This window comes from Puntigrus tetrazona, unplaced genomic scaffold (genome assembly GCF_018831695.1).
Source record: "Puntigrus tetrazona isolate hp1 unplaced genomic scaffold, ASM1883169v1 S000000657, whole genome shotgun sequence".
Classification (NCBI taxonomy): domain Eukaryota; kingdom Metazoa; phylum Chordata; class Actinopteri; order Cypriniformes; family Cyprinidae; genus Puntigrus; species Puntigrus tetrazona.
In genome coordinates this window covers 134,091-152,418 of record NW_025048278.1, presented here as the reverse complement: position 1 = coordinate 152,418, position 18,328 = coordinate 134,091, and the positions used below count along the sequence as shown (strand labels likewise).

At 35.5% G+C, this 18,328-nt stretch overlaps 1 protein-coding gene across 1 annotated transcript in view; it reads left to right on the top strand.

Moving 5' to 3' along the window:
* Positions 1–6,957, top strand: part of LOC122334861 (leucine-rich repeat and fibronectin type-III domain-containing protein 2) — a 112,556-nt gene extending 105,599 nt beyond the window's left edge. Inside the window, exon 5 of the mRNA XM_043232744.1 lies at positions 3,330–6,957. Coding sequence (XP_043088679.1) covers positions 3,330–4,296 — 967 coding nt within the window. The 3' untranslated portion in view covers positions 4,297–6,957. The remainder of the gene's footprint in view (positions 1–3,329) is intronic.
* The last annotated feature ends 11,371 nt before the right edge of the window (positions 6,958–18,328 follow it).

The following is an 18,328-nucleotide window of genomic DNA, read 5'->3' as shown; positions in this document are numbered from 1 at the left end:
TCTTTTATATATTTTATATATATTTTTTTTTTTCACACACACATTCACACACAATGCGGTCCTTGAAGACAAAAGACCTGAGGATGTTTCCGCGTCACATCTATTTATAACCTCCAGGTGTTCATGATCAGGTAGGACGTCACCTGACCGAGGTTATATAAGCCAAACTTTGGCGTGTTTGACACACGTGCTTCAACAACCGGTCGAACAAAAGACGTTCTCATTAGCGCATTCAGCGCAGCATGGAGAGTAGCTTTTGAAAGGGAACTCCATTACCTCTAGGCTTTTTTCTTTGCATAATACAACCATCATGATCATCACCATTACAAGCCTGCGGCAACAGGAGCTTTTAGAATATGCTTTATTCTTTCGATTTTAATTTCAGCTGATTTCTCTTACTTCTTTCTTCCACATGATCTGCAGCAGTTATAATCAAAGTGATGGATTCCCCTACCAAACTGCCTAAATATGAAAAGCTATACATACACATTAGGCTGCTTTCCGTGACTAGTGAAAAACATATAATCTACAAAGACTAAGAGTATGACTGTTAATTTCCCTGTTCCTCTCTATTACTTTAAGGGACTATGAACTGCCTTTCTTTCTTTCTTTCTTTTTTCTTTCATGCATTTCTTTATTTTCTTTATTTACTTATTTATTCTCCACTTATATGTTCTCCAAGATCCACTTATAATGTTATCAAGATTTTCTTTACATAATAATAATAGTAATAATAATTATAATAAAAAACATAATTTAGCAACATTAGAGTTATATGTGTACTATGGAACATTTAGTTTGAATAAGCATGGAGAATGGATGGAAGATGGAGGCATGGAGGTAGAATCTGAAATAAACGCCCACTGGTATGATTGGTTAGTGGTTGTGTTTGTTTGACAATCTGTATCCTTTAAAAGATAGTGAACAAAGAGCACTTATTCACATATGTATAATTCAACTCAGTATAATAGTCAAAGCATTATCTTTTAGTTTCAATCTTTCTGAAAATCCTGCAAATCGGTTTGGATTTTTCCTAAAAATAAAGTTAGTCTTTCGCTTGGTTTCTATGTAGACCTGCAGTTACCATCCTTGTTAGTTACCTACTATGTTCCAGACTTAGCTAACCAGAAGGCAGTGTTTAGCCACACTAACATTCCACAACCTGCGGTTTTGGCAGATATAGTTCAATATAAGTTGTTGTTAGACTAATAAGAAAGTTTTGAGTTCTGAAAATTGCAGTATGTTTTATAGCACAATGACCTCTTAATAAAATCCTCATAAAAATTACTCCTTCATGACACCTTTAATGACTTCATGAATTGCATGTGGCATTATCCATAGATCTGTTTTCTTCATCCTGTCTTGGAAGAGCAGTGTTAACCTGGATGCTGGCAACAACAAAGAAAAAAAAATCAATCACTAAGGCTCGAGTGGAAAAAGGTTGGGTTCTCTCGTAAAGCTGTCACCACTGAATGTAGCGTCTTCTCCTGTGATGGGAAAGCAATTATGAATGAGTAATGGACTAGAGTGGCATAGAGGCTTACCGTAGACAATGTGTCAGGCTGCACTGCTAGATGTGGTTTTAGTGTGGTAAAGGATGTATCTAACATAAAAAATTAAGATAAAAAAACATCAGTTGTCTAGTACATTTTTCCCTGCTCACTCCAAAAGTGTAATTTTTGTCTTAATTTATTGCCCTTTTACATCGAAATTTTCTTTGTTTAACAAGTCAAAGTCTAATACTATGCTTGTCTTTCTTGTCCATGTAAGGGAGAGTGGGGCACAAAGTAACGCTCAAATTGTGTAAATCCACATAGGGTTCAGAGGAAAAATTTTTATCCACAGTCATTTCACACTTATTTAGTACAAATGTGTCTCTTTGTTTCAAAATTACAGTATATACATTTTTATTATTTGCCGTCAAATATTGGAAATCAAATGTGACCATATTCCCGGAGGTGGGGTACATTATAACAGATGAGAGGCACGTTGTAACAAATAATCTGATTTTGGAATTTGACAATGAACACATTGCAGGCATGGTTGGGACGGCCCAAGTAACGAGCCAAAATGCTTCAGAAAACCTTTTTCACTATATAATGTTGCTATAGTATCTAGTAAAGACTGTATATTTGGTCAAGGTAACATGTGTGAGAATATTTAAACCATGTGTATTGCATCTAACCCAGTGTTAACTTTAAATAAATTTGTCCATATGACTTATGCACTAAATCCCAAATCATCTGAACTCATATAATGTCTTTGTGTAAGTTGTCAAATGCACCTCTACCAGTTGGCAAGTGCTGCAACTAGATCACTGAAATTGAAAACTAGATCACTGAAAGCTAATTCAATGAAAAAGATCAGACCCGAAATAACGATTTGTTTTGTTGTACTGCTTTAATGTCTTATTTTGCATTGAACTCCAGTGAAGAATATACATCAATATATTTATTCTTAATATTAATTGTGGTTTTAATACTAAAATGTTAGATATCTCCATATATGCACATAATTGTACAGTTTGTCTTGTATTTTCCCAGATTCTGAAAATAGCCTCAGACACTTTTCTTGCTCCTTCTCAACTACTTAACCTTCTCAGAGCAGGGTAGTTAGGTAAATGATTGCACTCTAATTAGTATTCTCAGTCTACATCCACAGCAAGGTATCTGCAAAGAATGTACCAGCTAATGATAAGCTAATGCAGTTAGAAAAAAGATCATTTGTGATTACATGCCCTCTGTACTCAAGGTGCTATTTAGGAGGTCGAGTACTGAAATACTACATGAATTAAGCTTAAGGAAATATATTTTTATTAAGCCAATTCAGAAGCCTAAAAAATAAATTGTATTCATTTATTTGTTACCCCTTTCCAAAACAATATTTACTTAAACACCATTCACAAAAAAAATGCTTTGTCTGTTTTAATGATTCAGTGTTGAGAAGAATGTTGCATGTGAATCAAGTACATTTTCAAATAGGAATATTTACGTAATCCCCACATAGATTCCTGTCAGTCAAAAACATCTGCTTTTTTTCTCTGGCTCCACTGACTGCACAATAGACCTCATTTCAAAATCATTTCATCTAAATGAACTTTCAAGGTTGATATGATCAGCGCTTTCCAAGTAATTAAGTTTTCACCATAATAAAAGGATTAATGATTGTTTTCTTCCAACGCACAGCGCATCACAATAAAGCAATGAGCAATCAGTATGTGCATTTTAATAACCACCTTCAGTATGATATACCTCTTGTTTCAATCTACTGCATCTACTTAATGATTAGTCTTCTGTTGAGTGTTAATGTCTGTGTCTTCTTGTATGCAGGATGATTCCAGCGATCAGCAAATCCTTCTTAGTCAACAACCTGATGCCAGGGATGCAGTATGACCTATGCGTGTTGGCCATCTGGGAAGACACCGCCACCACACTCACTGCAACGAACATAGTGGGTTGTGTACAGTTCGAGACACGTGACGAGTACCCCCGCTGCCAATCGCTGCACAGTCAGTTTTTAGGAGGAACTATGATCTTGGTGATCGGTGGAGTGATCGTAGCCACTTTGTTGGTCTTTATCGTCATCCTTATGGTACGCTATAAAGTTAACAGTGGCTTGCAGGTTGCAAAGTTGGTGACGGTGAGTAATACCTACTCCCAGACCAATGGGAGACCACAGGCTACACAGCGTTTAAACAACGGTGCTCCTACACCGCAGACTCCAAAGACTGTAGTGGTGATGCGAGACGAAGTGGTGGAGTTTAAGTGTGGCTCCTTGCAGAGCAGCATCTCTTCCTCATCATCCTCCTCAGCTGACTCCCTTGGAAGTGAGAAAGTTGAGGCTTACAACCGACATGTGGATTCTAATACCTTGCCCAATAGGTGGAAGCAGTCATCAACTAAGGCACGACCAAACCTGGATAACCTGCTTGGGGCATTTGCTTCTCTGGACCTGAGGGTTCCCGCAAGAGATCCGGGAGGACCGTCTTCTTCGGGGACCATGGCGATGGGCATGAGACCGCCCACTGACAAGGAGCCTCTACTTGGCCGGGGAGATTCCAAGCTTGGGAAGCTTGTAATTCTGCCATCGGAAAACAAGCCCAAGCGCAGCCACTCGTTTGACATGGGTGATTTTGGTGCTTCGCAGTGCCTTAGTTACCCACGGCGCATCAGTAACATTTGGACTAAGAGGAGTCTCTCGGTCAACGGCATGCTCCTTCAGTGCGACGAGAGTGAGGGGGAAGGGGATAAGGCAACGTTTGATAGCTCTGAGTGGGTCATGGAGAGTACAGTCTGACAGGGATATCGGATTAGCTCTGCCAAAAAAGAACACCAACAACAAAAACAAAAAAACTCATTCTCCAAACTGGTGAAAAGGATATAAACTTGCTGCATCATATGACGTCAAGAAGGACTAAAATGGCTGTAATGAAAAGACACCTCAGCTGTGGCCATGACTGTGTAATGCATGATTTTCCATGTCAATATTGTCCTTCTGTTCATTTGATCACAAAGAAGTTCAAAGGTTTGTGTCCAAGCTAGGCAAGCAGCCGAGGCCAGGGCTGGTCCTGTTTATTGAGAGCTGGATGAAGGATATCTCCAGTTGCCTTCAAACATTAAAGCAGATATGAATAAATACCCAAGAACAAGGGATATGGGGGTATCTCAGAAAAGCAGGGGGAATAAAAGAGAATTTATCCGACTGTGCATTGCAGTTTGCCAAGAGGATTTTCTTCAGCTAAGTGGATGTGCATCACAATGGACCAAATGTTCCCATGAGACAGGACTACATAATTTAGCAGGTGAAATGAAAAAAAAAGAAATGCAAATGTAATGAATTTTTGTAGGTTCTTTTTCTTTTGTTGTCATTTTTACTTTTTTAAGTTTATTCTGGTGTTGACCCTCCTCCCTCATTTTTCCTGAACAGCTGAAGAATACAGTACAGTCTGTCACATTTTACACCGAGGAGAAATACAAATTTAAAATTCAGGAAGAGTTCTTTGTTATAATTAAACCTGCAAACTTAATCTGCTAATTGTCTGCGATGTTTCTTGACATTATGTGCCTCTTTTTCAGTTTATCAGTGCATCTGTCATATTTGTTGTTAGTTTCAGAGTTTGAAGGCTAACTGCCATCTCATCAGATCGCTGCAAATTTCCCTTTGTAGCCTACTGATACAACACAGTAGTCAATCTGTCTGAGGTACATATTATTTATGCAAACAAATATTTACTACATATTACACACCCAACCAGGAAGAGGCTTGAAATCCCTCTGATCTACCCTCACAAAAAAATAAATAAAAATAGGATACACCAACATGGTATGGATATGGTACCACTGTAACAAAGTACCATGCTATGTGACTATGTGAATAACTGATTAGATTACATTTTGCAAGCATATTCCAAGGGTATGATTATGCCTTTGGAGCATAGTTTCAAAATAATATTTGATTACAGTTTTATGATTTTTAATTATGGTAATTGCCCCCTCAATGGTCATTTTCTAACACTGTACCTATCAGTCTATTCCCTCTGTATGATTAGTTAGTGTTGGTCATATAGATTTGTACTTTACACAACAGGCCCCTCAAGACTTAAGCCTGAAATGTAGGTCAGAGTGTTACGGTAGACCGTATGTCGTGAAAGACATTTAGGTCAGGATCTGGATCACAGTTTTGTGTAGAAACCTTTATTAGTGCCAAATGGTTGTGGCAAGCTTGATTTCACACAGAGGTGAATCATGAACTGGGGAAAAACTGAGCTCCTCTATCATCATTGTGCCCTTGAGCGATGGCACTTAACCTCAGGTTGCTCCAAGGGGACTCTCTTGCTATTAGTGCAGTGCAAGTTGATTCGGATGAAAAGTGTTGGTTATGTGATTATTAAATGACAAAAGAAAATGTTAAAGTCCTGGATAAATCATGTACAGTCATTATCTCCGATTTTACCATTTCAAAATGTGGTGATACTTCCTATGAACACATCTATAGTGCATTTTTTTGTAAATTTTAGTGGAATTTAGTCATAAACATAATTGCAGGTGTAAGGCTTTATAACAAAATAGTGTTACTGTTTTGAGCAGGGGGCTCCAGAGGCAGGTGGGCAAGAGGCTGGGTAAAGATGCAGCATTCAGTCAGAATTGAATTTTGTAAGGTCAGGTTTCTATGACCTTTCCTTTATTTTGTTCCTAAATATGACACATTATTTTGTTTTACTGATTATCTAGACTTATTATGTGTATGAATCTCCAGCCAATTCTGTGTTAAATTGCATTTCAGACATCAAAATGGCTATTACATTTTTATTACATTTTATAGTACACTGTAGTGTGTACTATAGATCTGGTGTTCCTAGGAAGTTTTACCCAAAGGATCATAACATACAATGTCTATTTTTCTTATTTTGAAAAAATCTTTATTTTTCTATTTTCTGAAAAGCTAACAGTTGCATTGCCTTTTTGTTTGTCTGATACTATGTCACTGTATATGGTTTTAAATATGTTTTACTGTTACAGTTATATACAGAAAGACATGGATAAACACAAATACAGTTTATTTTTCTTTATTTCTTTTTTTTTTCTATTATTATTAGTATTAGTAGTATTATTTTTTTTTAACTAATCATTTAAGCCACATTTTAGATTTGCAACATCCATTGTTCATAATTTGTTACGGCTCTTGGTATATGATTCTTTCTATGACTTTTTTGTATAAAAATTATATAAGAATGTATGATGGTATTCTGTACAGTGATCCTCTTATTTTCCTGGTCAGAAAAAAAGAGAAGGTGCTTTAACGTATTGTTCTGACATACGCGTAAATGTGAAGCAGCATAGTCGCGTTTTTCACTTGGAGTTGTAGAAAAGAAAAGAGACTAAATCATTCAAAATCATTTCTGTGTTCAAAAGTTTTTGCTACAACAAGATAAACACACAGAATTCATAATATTTAAAACTGTCTGTTTTTTGTCTACTTGCTTCTCAGCCTCCCCAAATTTATTTAGTTTTTTTTAGTGTGTGTGTCTGTGTGTGTGTGTGTGTGTGTGTGTGTGTGTGTGTGCGCTTATGGTCTCTGCCTTTCTGCCTTAAGGTGTTCTAAAACAGAATAATTTGTCTTACTCATGTCTGAATTGAGTCATTGCAGTTGTGGATTTCATTCACACCAAAAAGTGCACATAGTTTTTGCAAGATGTACTTTTAACAAATTTAATCTGAGGGGATATTCTCAAAGATCAGATGAAGGAACTCATGGGGTGCACAAGAAACTTAATTGAGTGTAGTCTGTAGTAGTCATAAAACATTCAAATATGACACGCAGCCCACAGAGATGTGCACATTTTCCATGACGTGTAATCTCATATCAAACATACTTGTCATCCATTATTCCTGCTGCCTCAGATACCTCCCATAGAGCTGCATTTATGCTTTGCACATTTAACTTTTCTTGGTCCATGATTATTTAAAGGGATCTAGCTAGGAACAATCCATTTTTTCTTCCATTTTATTTTAAATAAAACAGCTTATTGCATTATGAAAATATACTGGAACTTTAATACTAGTACCACTCCAGTTCAAAAAGTTCTTATAAAAGCCCTTTTGGTTTATATTAGGTGGCCTTAACTTCTTACTTCTATGCACTTATTGTGCACATACATGTTTTTACATTATTTTTTTTGCACTACAATATTACCACAATAAGTGCATTACTACTATTATTTATTTTTTGATGCAAGTACATACACAATAAAGGTACAAAAGCTGGGGGGAAGCTTATCAGAAAAGCTCATGTTTGTACCTAAAGAATGCATTTTAGTATCTTAAAAAAGAGTTTAATAGTTAAGGTCACTTAATATAAAGTGTGACTGCCATTTTATATGAAAATAAACAGCAAATATATTTTGAGAATATATTACATGAAATGAAAACATGAACATATGACAACTTGTGAGGTAACAAAGGAAATTTAACATTGATGCAATTATTTCTTAATATTAAACAATTAGTGATAAGAGAAACGTAGATAAAATCCTGCTTATACAAAATAAATAAATAAACAAATAAATAAATAAAAATCTGCTAAACTTGATGCTGTGCCTGCGAGGCATCATTTTCTATGATTTCAGCTTTATGAAAGAGTAGGAGGAGTAGGTGAAGTTTACATTTAACAAGATCCTAGATAATTTCAGTTTGATTTTAATGGTTTGTGAGGCACATTCGAGAGCAGATTGCTTTGTGAAGCTAATAACGTAAATATAGACTAGAAAGAGGCTGAGGTTGCTATTGAAAGATTCCTCTACTGGCCCAATAGTAAACCCACAATGCAGGAGCAAATTTTTTTATTTATTTGAAATAATGTGAAATAAATAATTATGTTTGATACACCAGGCTTTGCTGGCTCATATAGTATGGTATAACACAATTGTTTTTTGGAGGCCCAAATGGAGCAATGTAATGCAAATATTTATATGGCCAAAAATTTGGATTACATTTTTATAGCTTATAACCTATTTTAAAACAATTCAATTTTTATAATAATAGTATTACTTACTACTTAAACAAAATGCATGAAAAATGACACTTGTCACACTATATTGCCCAATCAAATGTTTAGACTTATTGGATATACATGCCTATATTTCTGCAAAATAAATAAACACCAGAGCCAGTAAACTTTCTCACACATTTTACCCCTTTTGGCACAAAAATATGATTTACAGGTACATTTTAGATTATTAGTTCCAGAATCGAATGTTATGACTTCAACACAATTTTAACATCCTGCACAATGTGAAAACTGATACTTTTGGACGCTGTCGTAACATGTACAGCTTCAAATTTATGATGTTCCTAGTTTAGTAGGTTTAACGTGTGTGTGTGTGTGTGTGTGTGTGTGTGTGTGTGTTTGTTTTTTGCTTGATTTTGGGCAATCAAGTAATAATAATAAAAGTTATTATTTTGTTTAAAAAAAAATTATAGAGTTATACTAAAAAGCCTTTTAACAATTTAGAATGCGTAGAATTACATTGATGCAAATTGTTTAATTGGGTTAATTTTAAAATAATTTAACAATGAGAAATGATTTAAAAAAACTATATATATATATATAATTTGCAAATCATTGACCTTTATGAAAAAGTCATGACATGATATGAAATCCAACAGAAAATACTCTTTCAGTTTGGCAGCTGGCGAGATTAAAATGAGAAAGAGATCATGGAATGGACAAAGGATATGCATGAACACCAGATATTCTCCTCTGATTAGAACAAGGTCTCTTCTCAATGCTTAATCAGGGTCCAGGATCCTGTCCACTCACGTCAGCACTGCCCTTCTTACCAGGAAGGAGACTCTTGCAGGCCAGGCCATAGAATAAGACTTTAACACACGTAATCTGTAGGATAATGAGATTAACAATACTTCACACAGTTATAATCTTTGCAAACAGTGTTTGGGTAGATTATCTCAGTTGTGCAGAACATCAAGTCCAATTTACAGCTGCATGTTTCTCAGTATTTCACGTTTGTTTATTGTGTTGGGCAACATGGTACATAGAAATTTCAGTTTACTTAAAGTATTCTCCATGGGTTGGTTTCTGTCATTATTGAAGGGTTTGTTGGGCTGACCTTTGCAACACTGTGCCACATTTCACAGAATTGCGGCATTTACCTCAGACTGTTGAGTCTCAGTAGATGCAATGCTTTCAGAGTCCTTCAAAAGTTATGTTGTTCCCGAGCACTGTTAACAGGTTGAGTAAGGTCAAACCAGTAAACAAGAGATTGTTTCAGAGGTAAGAATGAGGTAATTTAGGAGCAAGCCAAGAAGAGGCTTGTACTACTGGCTGGATTAAGCTCTGAACACAAGTGTGTCATGTCAGTGGGGGAAAGAATCTTGTTTTTTTGTTCTGTTTTGTTTTGTTTTTGATTTATAGCTATGTTTAAGCTAATTGCTAATTGTGTGCTGCACACTGTTCCAACAGGTTAAGCCCCTGTCGGATCTTAGGAGGTCAGCATTTCTTTAAAAAGACTGCCTAAGTCAAGAGAAATGTCAACCTTACCTCAGCTTATACTAACAGCACAGTCTTAGTAGGAATGACGTTTGTGTACATGTGTGCATGTGTGTGCTGCATGTGAGGGAGGGGGATATATATATATATATATATATATATATATATATATATATATATATATATATATATATATATATATATATATATATACTCTTTATTAAACACAGCTGGCTTTAAAGATAATATGTTATCTGAAAAATTAAGCAAAAACAAATAATATTGTGTTTAAAATATAACACAATGTGAACTTCTTATTTACTTAACTGCTGTATAAAATCACATTTGCACTAGCTCTCTCGCTGCTGTTGCGATATTGCTTATCATTTGATATAAATATTTGACAACAACTCATACATACAGGGAATTCTTGGATTTTAGAGCATAACTGCAGTTAAGGAATCGTTGCCCTGTGTCATTTTTTTGAACAGTCAGCTGTATAAACTGTAAGATATTCAGGCCTGGGGGTGGGGCAAGTGTGTTAACTGCGTTAAAGTTATTATTTTGCAAAACAATCTATGTGTGAAAGAAACTGAACATTTACACTGTTACCTTTAATTCGGTTTGGTATACTGTTGGAGTGTACTGTGATGCGCTAAAGGAGTTAGCAAAAATAATAGCATCATATACATTATTATTTGGCTTATTCTTAGTCAGTAACTGAGTAACTGTCAGGAATGTCTGGAAGTTTTATTGATTAACTTATAGCTCAAGCTGAGAATATTTTCAGACGATTCTGACTCATTTAGTGAACTGGTTCATCACTTAGTTCACCAAAAAATAACCAGTTCAAAAAAATAATTCATATTTTTGTGAACCAGGATTTGGTTCAACCGTTTGCATAAGCCTATGGATTACTTTTAATAATGTTGTAAATGATGGTCAGTTTCTTGCACATCAGGTTTACCTAATAAGACATCATCAAGATGCATCATCCAGAGCCACGGTTAATAATTTTGTGTTCCTTTGATATGCTTTTTTACTCTCAAAGTGATGCAGCCACTGACCAGCACTTGATGAATCACCAAGGACCAAGGGTTCAGCTAAAAACCGTCTTTATTTTTATTTTGAATAAAATCATCACGTAAATCTAGAACCACTTTAATTTGGTATGGCACAAAAATGTTCTATTTAATATACAAACTGTTCAGCATGAATGTGTGTGTGGAGACATCGTGACTCAGGATTGGTCATTTGTTTATACGCTACTAGGTTTTCTCTCTGTAGGTGACAGTTATTAAATATCATTCTGTAAGTAAACAGTTGTGTTAACAAGGCGTTGTTGAACCCATGGTGGAAAACAAAACCATATCCATAGTAGCTGGACCGGATTGGAACAAAATGAGCAAAGAGAACAGTTTGGCATGATGGTGAAATGCACTTTAGATGGCCTGAGTGTAAGTAAATTAACATCAATTTTTCATTTTTGGATGAACTATCTGTTTAAAGCTGTTTTAATACATGGTTTAATTGCTTGGTCTGAATCCAAGTGTGATTCCACCTCTCTTCCTGTTAGTCTTGTTTCACATTGTACTAAGCTATTTGGTATGTAAAAAAAAAACACCATGAGTGTTAATGATTGCATATATACTGTATAGACACATGCTTTTTGTGGGTCTTTTGTTTGTTTAGGTATGCATGCATATAGGTTATGTATGTCATGGGGGAGGATGTGTGTTTGTGTGGGGGGGAGGAGATAATGTGAGAAAAATGATTAGGGTCATTAATTAAATGTTACTAAGCAACCAAATACCAAAACACAATATATAGTAAACCAGCAGTGGGCAAGTACTAGCCCTTGGGGGAAGGGCTGAGCTTAGCTTCAAATCTAATTAAGCGCACCTACATTAAATTTTTAAGTAATCCTGTAGACCTCTGTTGGATTATTCAGGTGTATTTGATCAGAATTAAAGCCAGAGTTCCCTGAGTGAAATGAGGCAGCTTATATGCATAACAAACCTAAAATCCCACATCCCCACTTTTGTGGCAGTAAAAGCTTACATTAAATCATAAGAAAATATGTTTACATGTCTGTTACCTTTTTTTAATATTAATGCTTGTATTTGTGTGAGATTAGTGTTTAATTTTACTTTGTGTTTCTCTAACGGTAGTCAGAACTTTTGCAACAGCAAACACAAATTCACTGTACTTCATTTTATAGTATGTGCATACTTGTACTTACAGTGCACTTGCCAAAGAAAGAACTGGTAATATCAAGTACACTTTGGTACATAGTATATGCAGCTCTAATGTTTGTGTAACTACACACATGTAACAACCCACTGAATGGTATGTGTAAGTACAAAAGTGTAAAAAGGACAGTAACACTTTATTTCAAGGTGCCATAATCAGGAGCGTGTTTAGCGTTTTGTGGACCCATAGCATGTTATCCTGGGGGGTGGGTTGGTGGGCTCTGTGGATTTTGCGATCAATTCCAGGGTACAGATTATTGTTTATATTTTCTCAATAGCAGTATGATAATGCTTATCAATACTGTTATCCATACTACTCTATAATTTGGTGAAAAAATTAATTATGTAAAAAGATTTCAAGTTATTTTATTGCTGCAGTTTACAAATGGCTCCAAGAAAACAAGCACATAAAGCACTTTTTCTTTTTTTTTTAATGCCCTTCAAAGAGAGAGAGAGAGAGAGAGAGAGAGAGAGAGAGAGAGAGATCATCACCATGTGCATAAGAGAACAACAGAACATAACAGAGAATTCTAGCATCTCAATTTTGTTGACTTTCTCAGGGAGCAGGAGCGTCCCTCTCTGTTTTAGAGGAGCTATTTTTATCTCTGTTATCTACATGACAAAAGGATTCTTTTTAACATGTAGAATTATTTATAGATATCCAATTAGGATTTTTACAGACATTCATTCAGGGCCTGAATTCCCCTCTTATAGGTGACTCTTGTGGAAGGGAGGATATTTATTTTTTCAAAAATCAAGTCAATCAAGTCAAGCTTTAGTGTAATTTCTGCTATATGCCAGAAAACATACTGGAATTAAATATTGTGTCTCACAGGACAATGCAATGAAAAAAAAAAAATGTTTGATCATGTTGTGTATTTTTGTTTTTACAATACGGCAATTGCTGAGTGTCTCTAGTCTCTGGAGAACGCACGAGTACTAATGGTTTAAATACTAGCCAAATGTAAAAATAAATGCAAATTATAAACTTTAAACTTTATACAACTTTCGGTTAATGAGAACACTTTCTGATTTGCCATTAACACAACACATGTATCAATAACAGTACTGTTTGTTCTAAAGTATTATTGTTAGTCCGGTATTGACCCATTTACACATGGGTCCAAAAAAAAAAAAAAAAAAAAAAAAGGCAGGCTCTTGATTCTCATCAGATGAGTACAGAGTACAGATTAATTACCTAATTAAGTAGTTATTATTAGTAACATTTGCACTTACATTAAATAAAATGTACTTATCATGTAACTAAGTTATGGAACGGCCTGTAATTATGTAGACGTAACAGGCAGGTACCGTGATGCATCCAACTTCTCCTACTTTACATATCCCTGAACCTACCAATCTCCACCCCCTGTATCAAATAGCTCCAATCATTTTTATACGTATTGTTGTCGCAAAATATAGTTATATAATTCCTGTTAAACGAGTATTTAGTGAAGCGAAAAAAGCTTTGTTACCAATGTCCTGTTACAAGTTTGTACTTACACGAAGTATTACAGCTACATACTATGTAGCAATGGGTACTTACACTGAGGTTACATACTATGTATGCGTCTACTTACCATGTAAGCACACAGGTATTAAGGGCGCAATATAAAGTATCATTCTGTCAAAAAAGGTTCCTGCAATTTCAATCCATCTTCAAAATGATGGCAGAGGATTGAAAAAAAAGTACATTGTCACAGTGTGCACAGTACATGACTAAATGGGATGATGTTTACAATCCATAAGCACTGATATGTGTATAGCCTAGGTTTTCAACGCTGATTATGGAGACCCAATTTTCAGCAATATTTATTTGCAAATTGCTTCAACTGTGATTTTGACTTTAACTATTTTTTATTTTATGTGATCCTGAAAAGCTATCAACTGAACTCTGCAGGACAGTGGGTGTTCACAATAAATTAAAAAGATATATTACGGGATGCTAACTTTTTTTTTTTTTGACTGATGTTATCAACTGAGTGAAGTAAAAACTTGAATGTTCTCTTTTGTTGGACAACAGGTTTATAAATGCTTCCCATTACAAGTTGCTTTATCCAATTCAAATTGCAAATGAATCAAGCTTGCAGCACTTTTAGAAAGCACATATTTAACTAGAAAATGCAGCCTTTGTGATTTCATAATCACACATTGTAATCCAACCTTAAACATGGAATTTCTATCAGTTAATCTTTTTTTTTCAAATGTGAGGGGGAGATTTTCTCATAAAGATGCTGCTAAAATAATTTCTTACTCGCTCATGATTGTTCTGAGGAATCACTACTAGATGGATGTTTTGTATTCGTAATGGTGCAATCATATCCATTTTTATTGATTTACCTCATCTTTCCACGTAATGGTGTTCAGTGCCTCGACTCTCGCAGCTATAATTTATTCCCCTCTAATAAACCTGCCATTTCTCTTGAATTACACAGCATTATTCCCAAAAGTGATTCTCACTCACAAAGACAAATGCTTGGTACGAAAGTACATGTCACTGCAGCTATCCTTTAGTAGGCAGGCAGAGTGAACTGTTGGTGAGGCGCCAAACATGCATTAGTGAAAGCCTCTGTCTTTTTTGTTTGCTTTTGAATAATTGTAGCTCTCTCTTGGCTCACTTGGCAGCATTTTCTTTCACCTTTGTTGTTTCATCTGATGAATTGGCTCAGACGTAGAGCGGATTATTCTATCAGCCTGTCGTGGCATTCGCTGGCAAACTTAGTGTGAAATCCGACACAATAAAGGCTGCTTCTGTAACTAAGGTGAGCGATGTTGCCCCACTGATAGCAATCAAGAATATTTTATGGCACATTTTCCATGCGCAAATGGGTGAGAAAATTGGTTTCGTCCTACAGTTGTGTTAAGGTGAATCACATTTTCCTGGCTCTATCTGCCAGGTGAGAGGTCTTTGGGAATCATCAATTTCCAGTGCCTTCACGAGGAAGAGAAAACCCTAGACAGACAAAAAAGACAGCAAATGCATCTATATCAGCTGAAGATGAACAGCATGAATGATCCAAATGAATTAATGAAACACAGCTGTGTCTGTGTGTGTGGCTTTCATGGTATGCCTATGGAACAAATGACTCCTCTCAAAGTTCTCACTGATTTTTTTAATCAACAGAAATAAATGACTGAATTAATTAATAATCATAATAAATGAGCATTTCTGTAAAATATATTATATTATATTATATTATATTATAATTGGTGCATATGTTAAAGCAAAAAAAAAAAAAAAAAAATCAAAGTGTGCTTGTGGGAAATGAAATTCAAGTAATTTTTCCCTACAGTATTCAGTAAATTGTAGTTCTGATTGCCTTTGATTGGATTGGATCAGGAGCTGAAAAGTCACAGCAGTGCATCTGCAGAGGAAATTTAGAATAATTTTACCCTTGATTGGGAGAATTCCAACCATAAAACATGTGGGTGACATTTATGAAAATATTTATTTCTTATCTCATTTTTAAATGATGTAATTACATTGAGATTTTGTGGTGATTTTATATATAATTGATTGAGTTTGCACTTTTTATTTGTATTTGTTAATGCATTATTTTATATTTAAACAGTAATATAATGTACTGCACTGTTTAAACTTAAATTAACATTACATTTTATTTTGAACCCATTTTAAGTGAACAATGACATTTCTGAATGAAACAAGGTATTTTATATAGAGTGGGATCTTATACATCAGCAAATGATTGAATTGCAAAATACATGCAATATTGATATGCTATTCCTGACATTTGAGGGTCTATAAGCAATAAGAATAGTAAAGTGGATGTAAGGAAACAAAAATAGAAAACAGATTACATTTTGAGCATGTATTATAAACAAAGCAACACTGTAGTAACTGATGGTGGTTTGCAGGTAAGACATTAAAATGTGGATTCAAAAATAAAAAAATAATAAAATAAAAATATAACATCAGAACATCAATGACATGAGGTGTTAAACCATTGCCATATAATAACAGAACTTGTAATAAAATCCCCTGCTGTTGTAATCTTTAGAAGTGATATCCAAGATTAATTGTGGAAAAAAAGGGTAGTTGAACATGAGAGAGGATATTAAATTATTGATTCCTAAGACTAATGGTACGTTGATCTAAGTTCTTTGCTCTGCTGTTGCAGACAGGTCCCATGTGATGTGGAAAACCATGTGCTCATACAGTGTACCTTGTGGAAATAGTTCATCTAAATGGATGCACAGTGTGACATACATGTATTTGACATACCTTAAACTAGTGTGAAGGCGCACAGGTCGCTCTAGCTTTGTTTCACATGCACAAAGAAAGATACTTAGCGAGAGAGCCTTACGTACCACGCAGAATTGACTACATGTAAACAGAGTTTCTTTGGAATCCTTCAGCTTTTAAGCACTGCCGGTTTCTCTGGTAGTGGCGGAACTAATGAGCAAACAACAATCTCATTGGCTGGCGCTCACCTGTTGTCGTCCCTGTCCTGATTTCAGCAAATCATGAACCCAGCAGCTCATTAATCCTAGTGTGTTTTATATTGTTATTCATAGACAAATTCATAGTAGTTTTATTACTATTATTTTTCATTTAACTTTTTATAGAAACACTAAATGGCAAACCAGTCGCTCGGTTGTGTCATCTTATAACGCTCCATAGAGACTTGATAATATTTATAATAATACTGAATTTCATAGGTGTCACTCACATTGTGTCACAGTCACCAGTTAAACAGCACTGCATTCCCTAGCGTCCCTCTTGCCACTCGCCTGCACTCATAAATCACTCACACCTGACCTCTATCAGGGAATACCCCTCACCTGTTGCTGCTAAGAAAGCTCCCTATAAAACAACATTCAATCTATACACTCGTTATCTAATCTCAAGGTTGCAAGCTTCTTTAATGTTGTTCCCTTACCTACCTGCTGGTTCTAAAATCTGCTGTTACCTACAAGAAGATCAAGATAAGATAAGATGTTTTTCCTGCTTTCGTTTGATACCTCTGTTTACAAATCTTAAATTGGAAGCTCTTCCTATGTTGATTCAATAAAGTACTTGCTTGCTTTCTTTAGCTTGTCTGCCTCCTTGACCAGTTGTAACAAATTGTCCCACAGAAACATGAAGGAAGAAAGGGTTGGTCGGTAGCTAGGTCCTAAAATTAATTCCCCTGGTTAGTAGGTAGGTGTGAAAAAGTGTTGGCCCCCTTCCTGAATTATTTTTGCATGTTTGTCGCACTTAAATGTTTCAGTGTGAAATTTTTGGAAGGTGTGTGTGTGTGTAAAATATGGTAGCGGTAGTGTGATGGTCTGGGGCTGTTTTGCTGCTTCAGGACATAAGATTTGCTGTGATAAACGGAACCATAAATTTTGCTGTTTACCAAAAAATCCAGAAGGACGATGTCCGGCCATCTGTTCATGACCTTAAGCTGAAACGAACTTGGTATCTGCAGCAGGACAATGATCCAAAACACACCAGCACCTCTGAATGGCTAAAGAAAAACTAAATGACCTTGGAGTGGCCTAGTCAAAGTCCTGACCTGAATCCTATTGAGATGCTGTGGCATGACCTTAAAAAGGCACTTCATGCTTGAAAAACCTCCAATGTGGCTGAATTGCAACAATTCTGCAAAGATGAGTGGGCTAAAATTCCACAATCCCGTAACCGACTCATCGCAAGGTATTGCAAATACTTGGTTTCAGTTGTTGCTGCTAAGGGTGGCCCAACCAGTTATTAGATTTAGGAGGCAAAGACTTTTTCACACAGGGCCATGTGGGTTTGGATTTAGTTTTCCTTTCATAATAAAAACTTTCATTTGAAAACCGAATGTTGTGTTTACTTGTTGCAAAGAATTTTGTCATGACAAAAGAATTTGAACAAATCTCATTTACATTAGTTTTTGGTATAGTTTATGATGAATTCAGGAGTGTGTGGACATCAGAGATGATTTACTTTAAAACTGAACATCATCTGTAAGAAATTTGTACAAAATAATGAATAGTGCTTGGAAAACTTGTCTACACAGTTTTAGGCATACTGACGATTTAATCATATTTCTTATTTCAAATGTCTCTTTTTGAGCACTATTGTA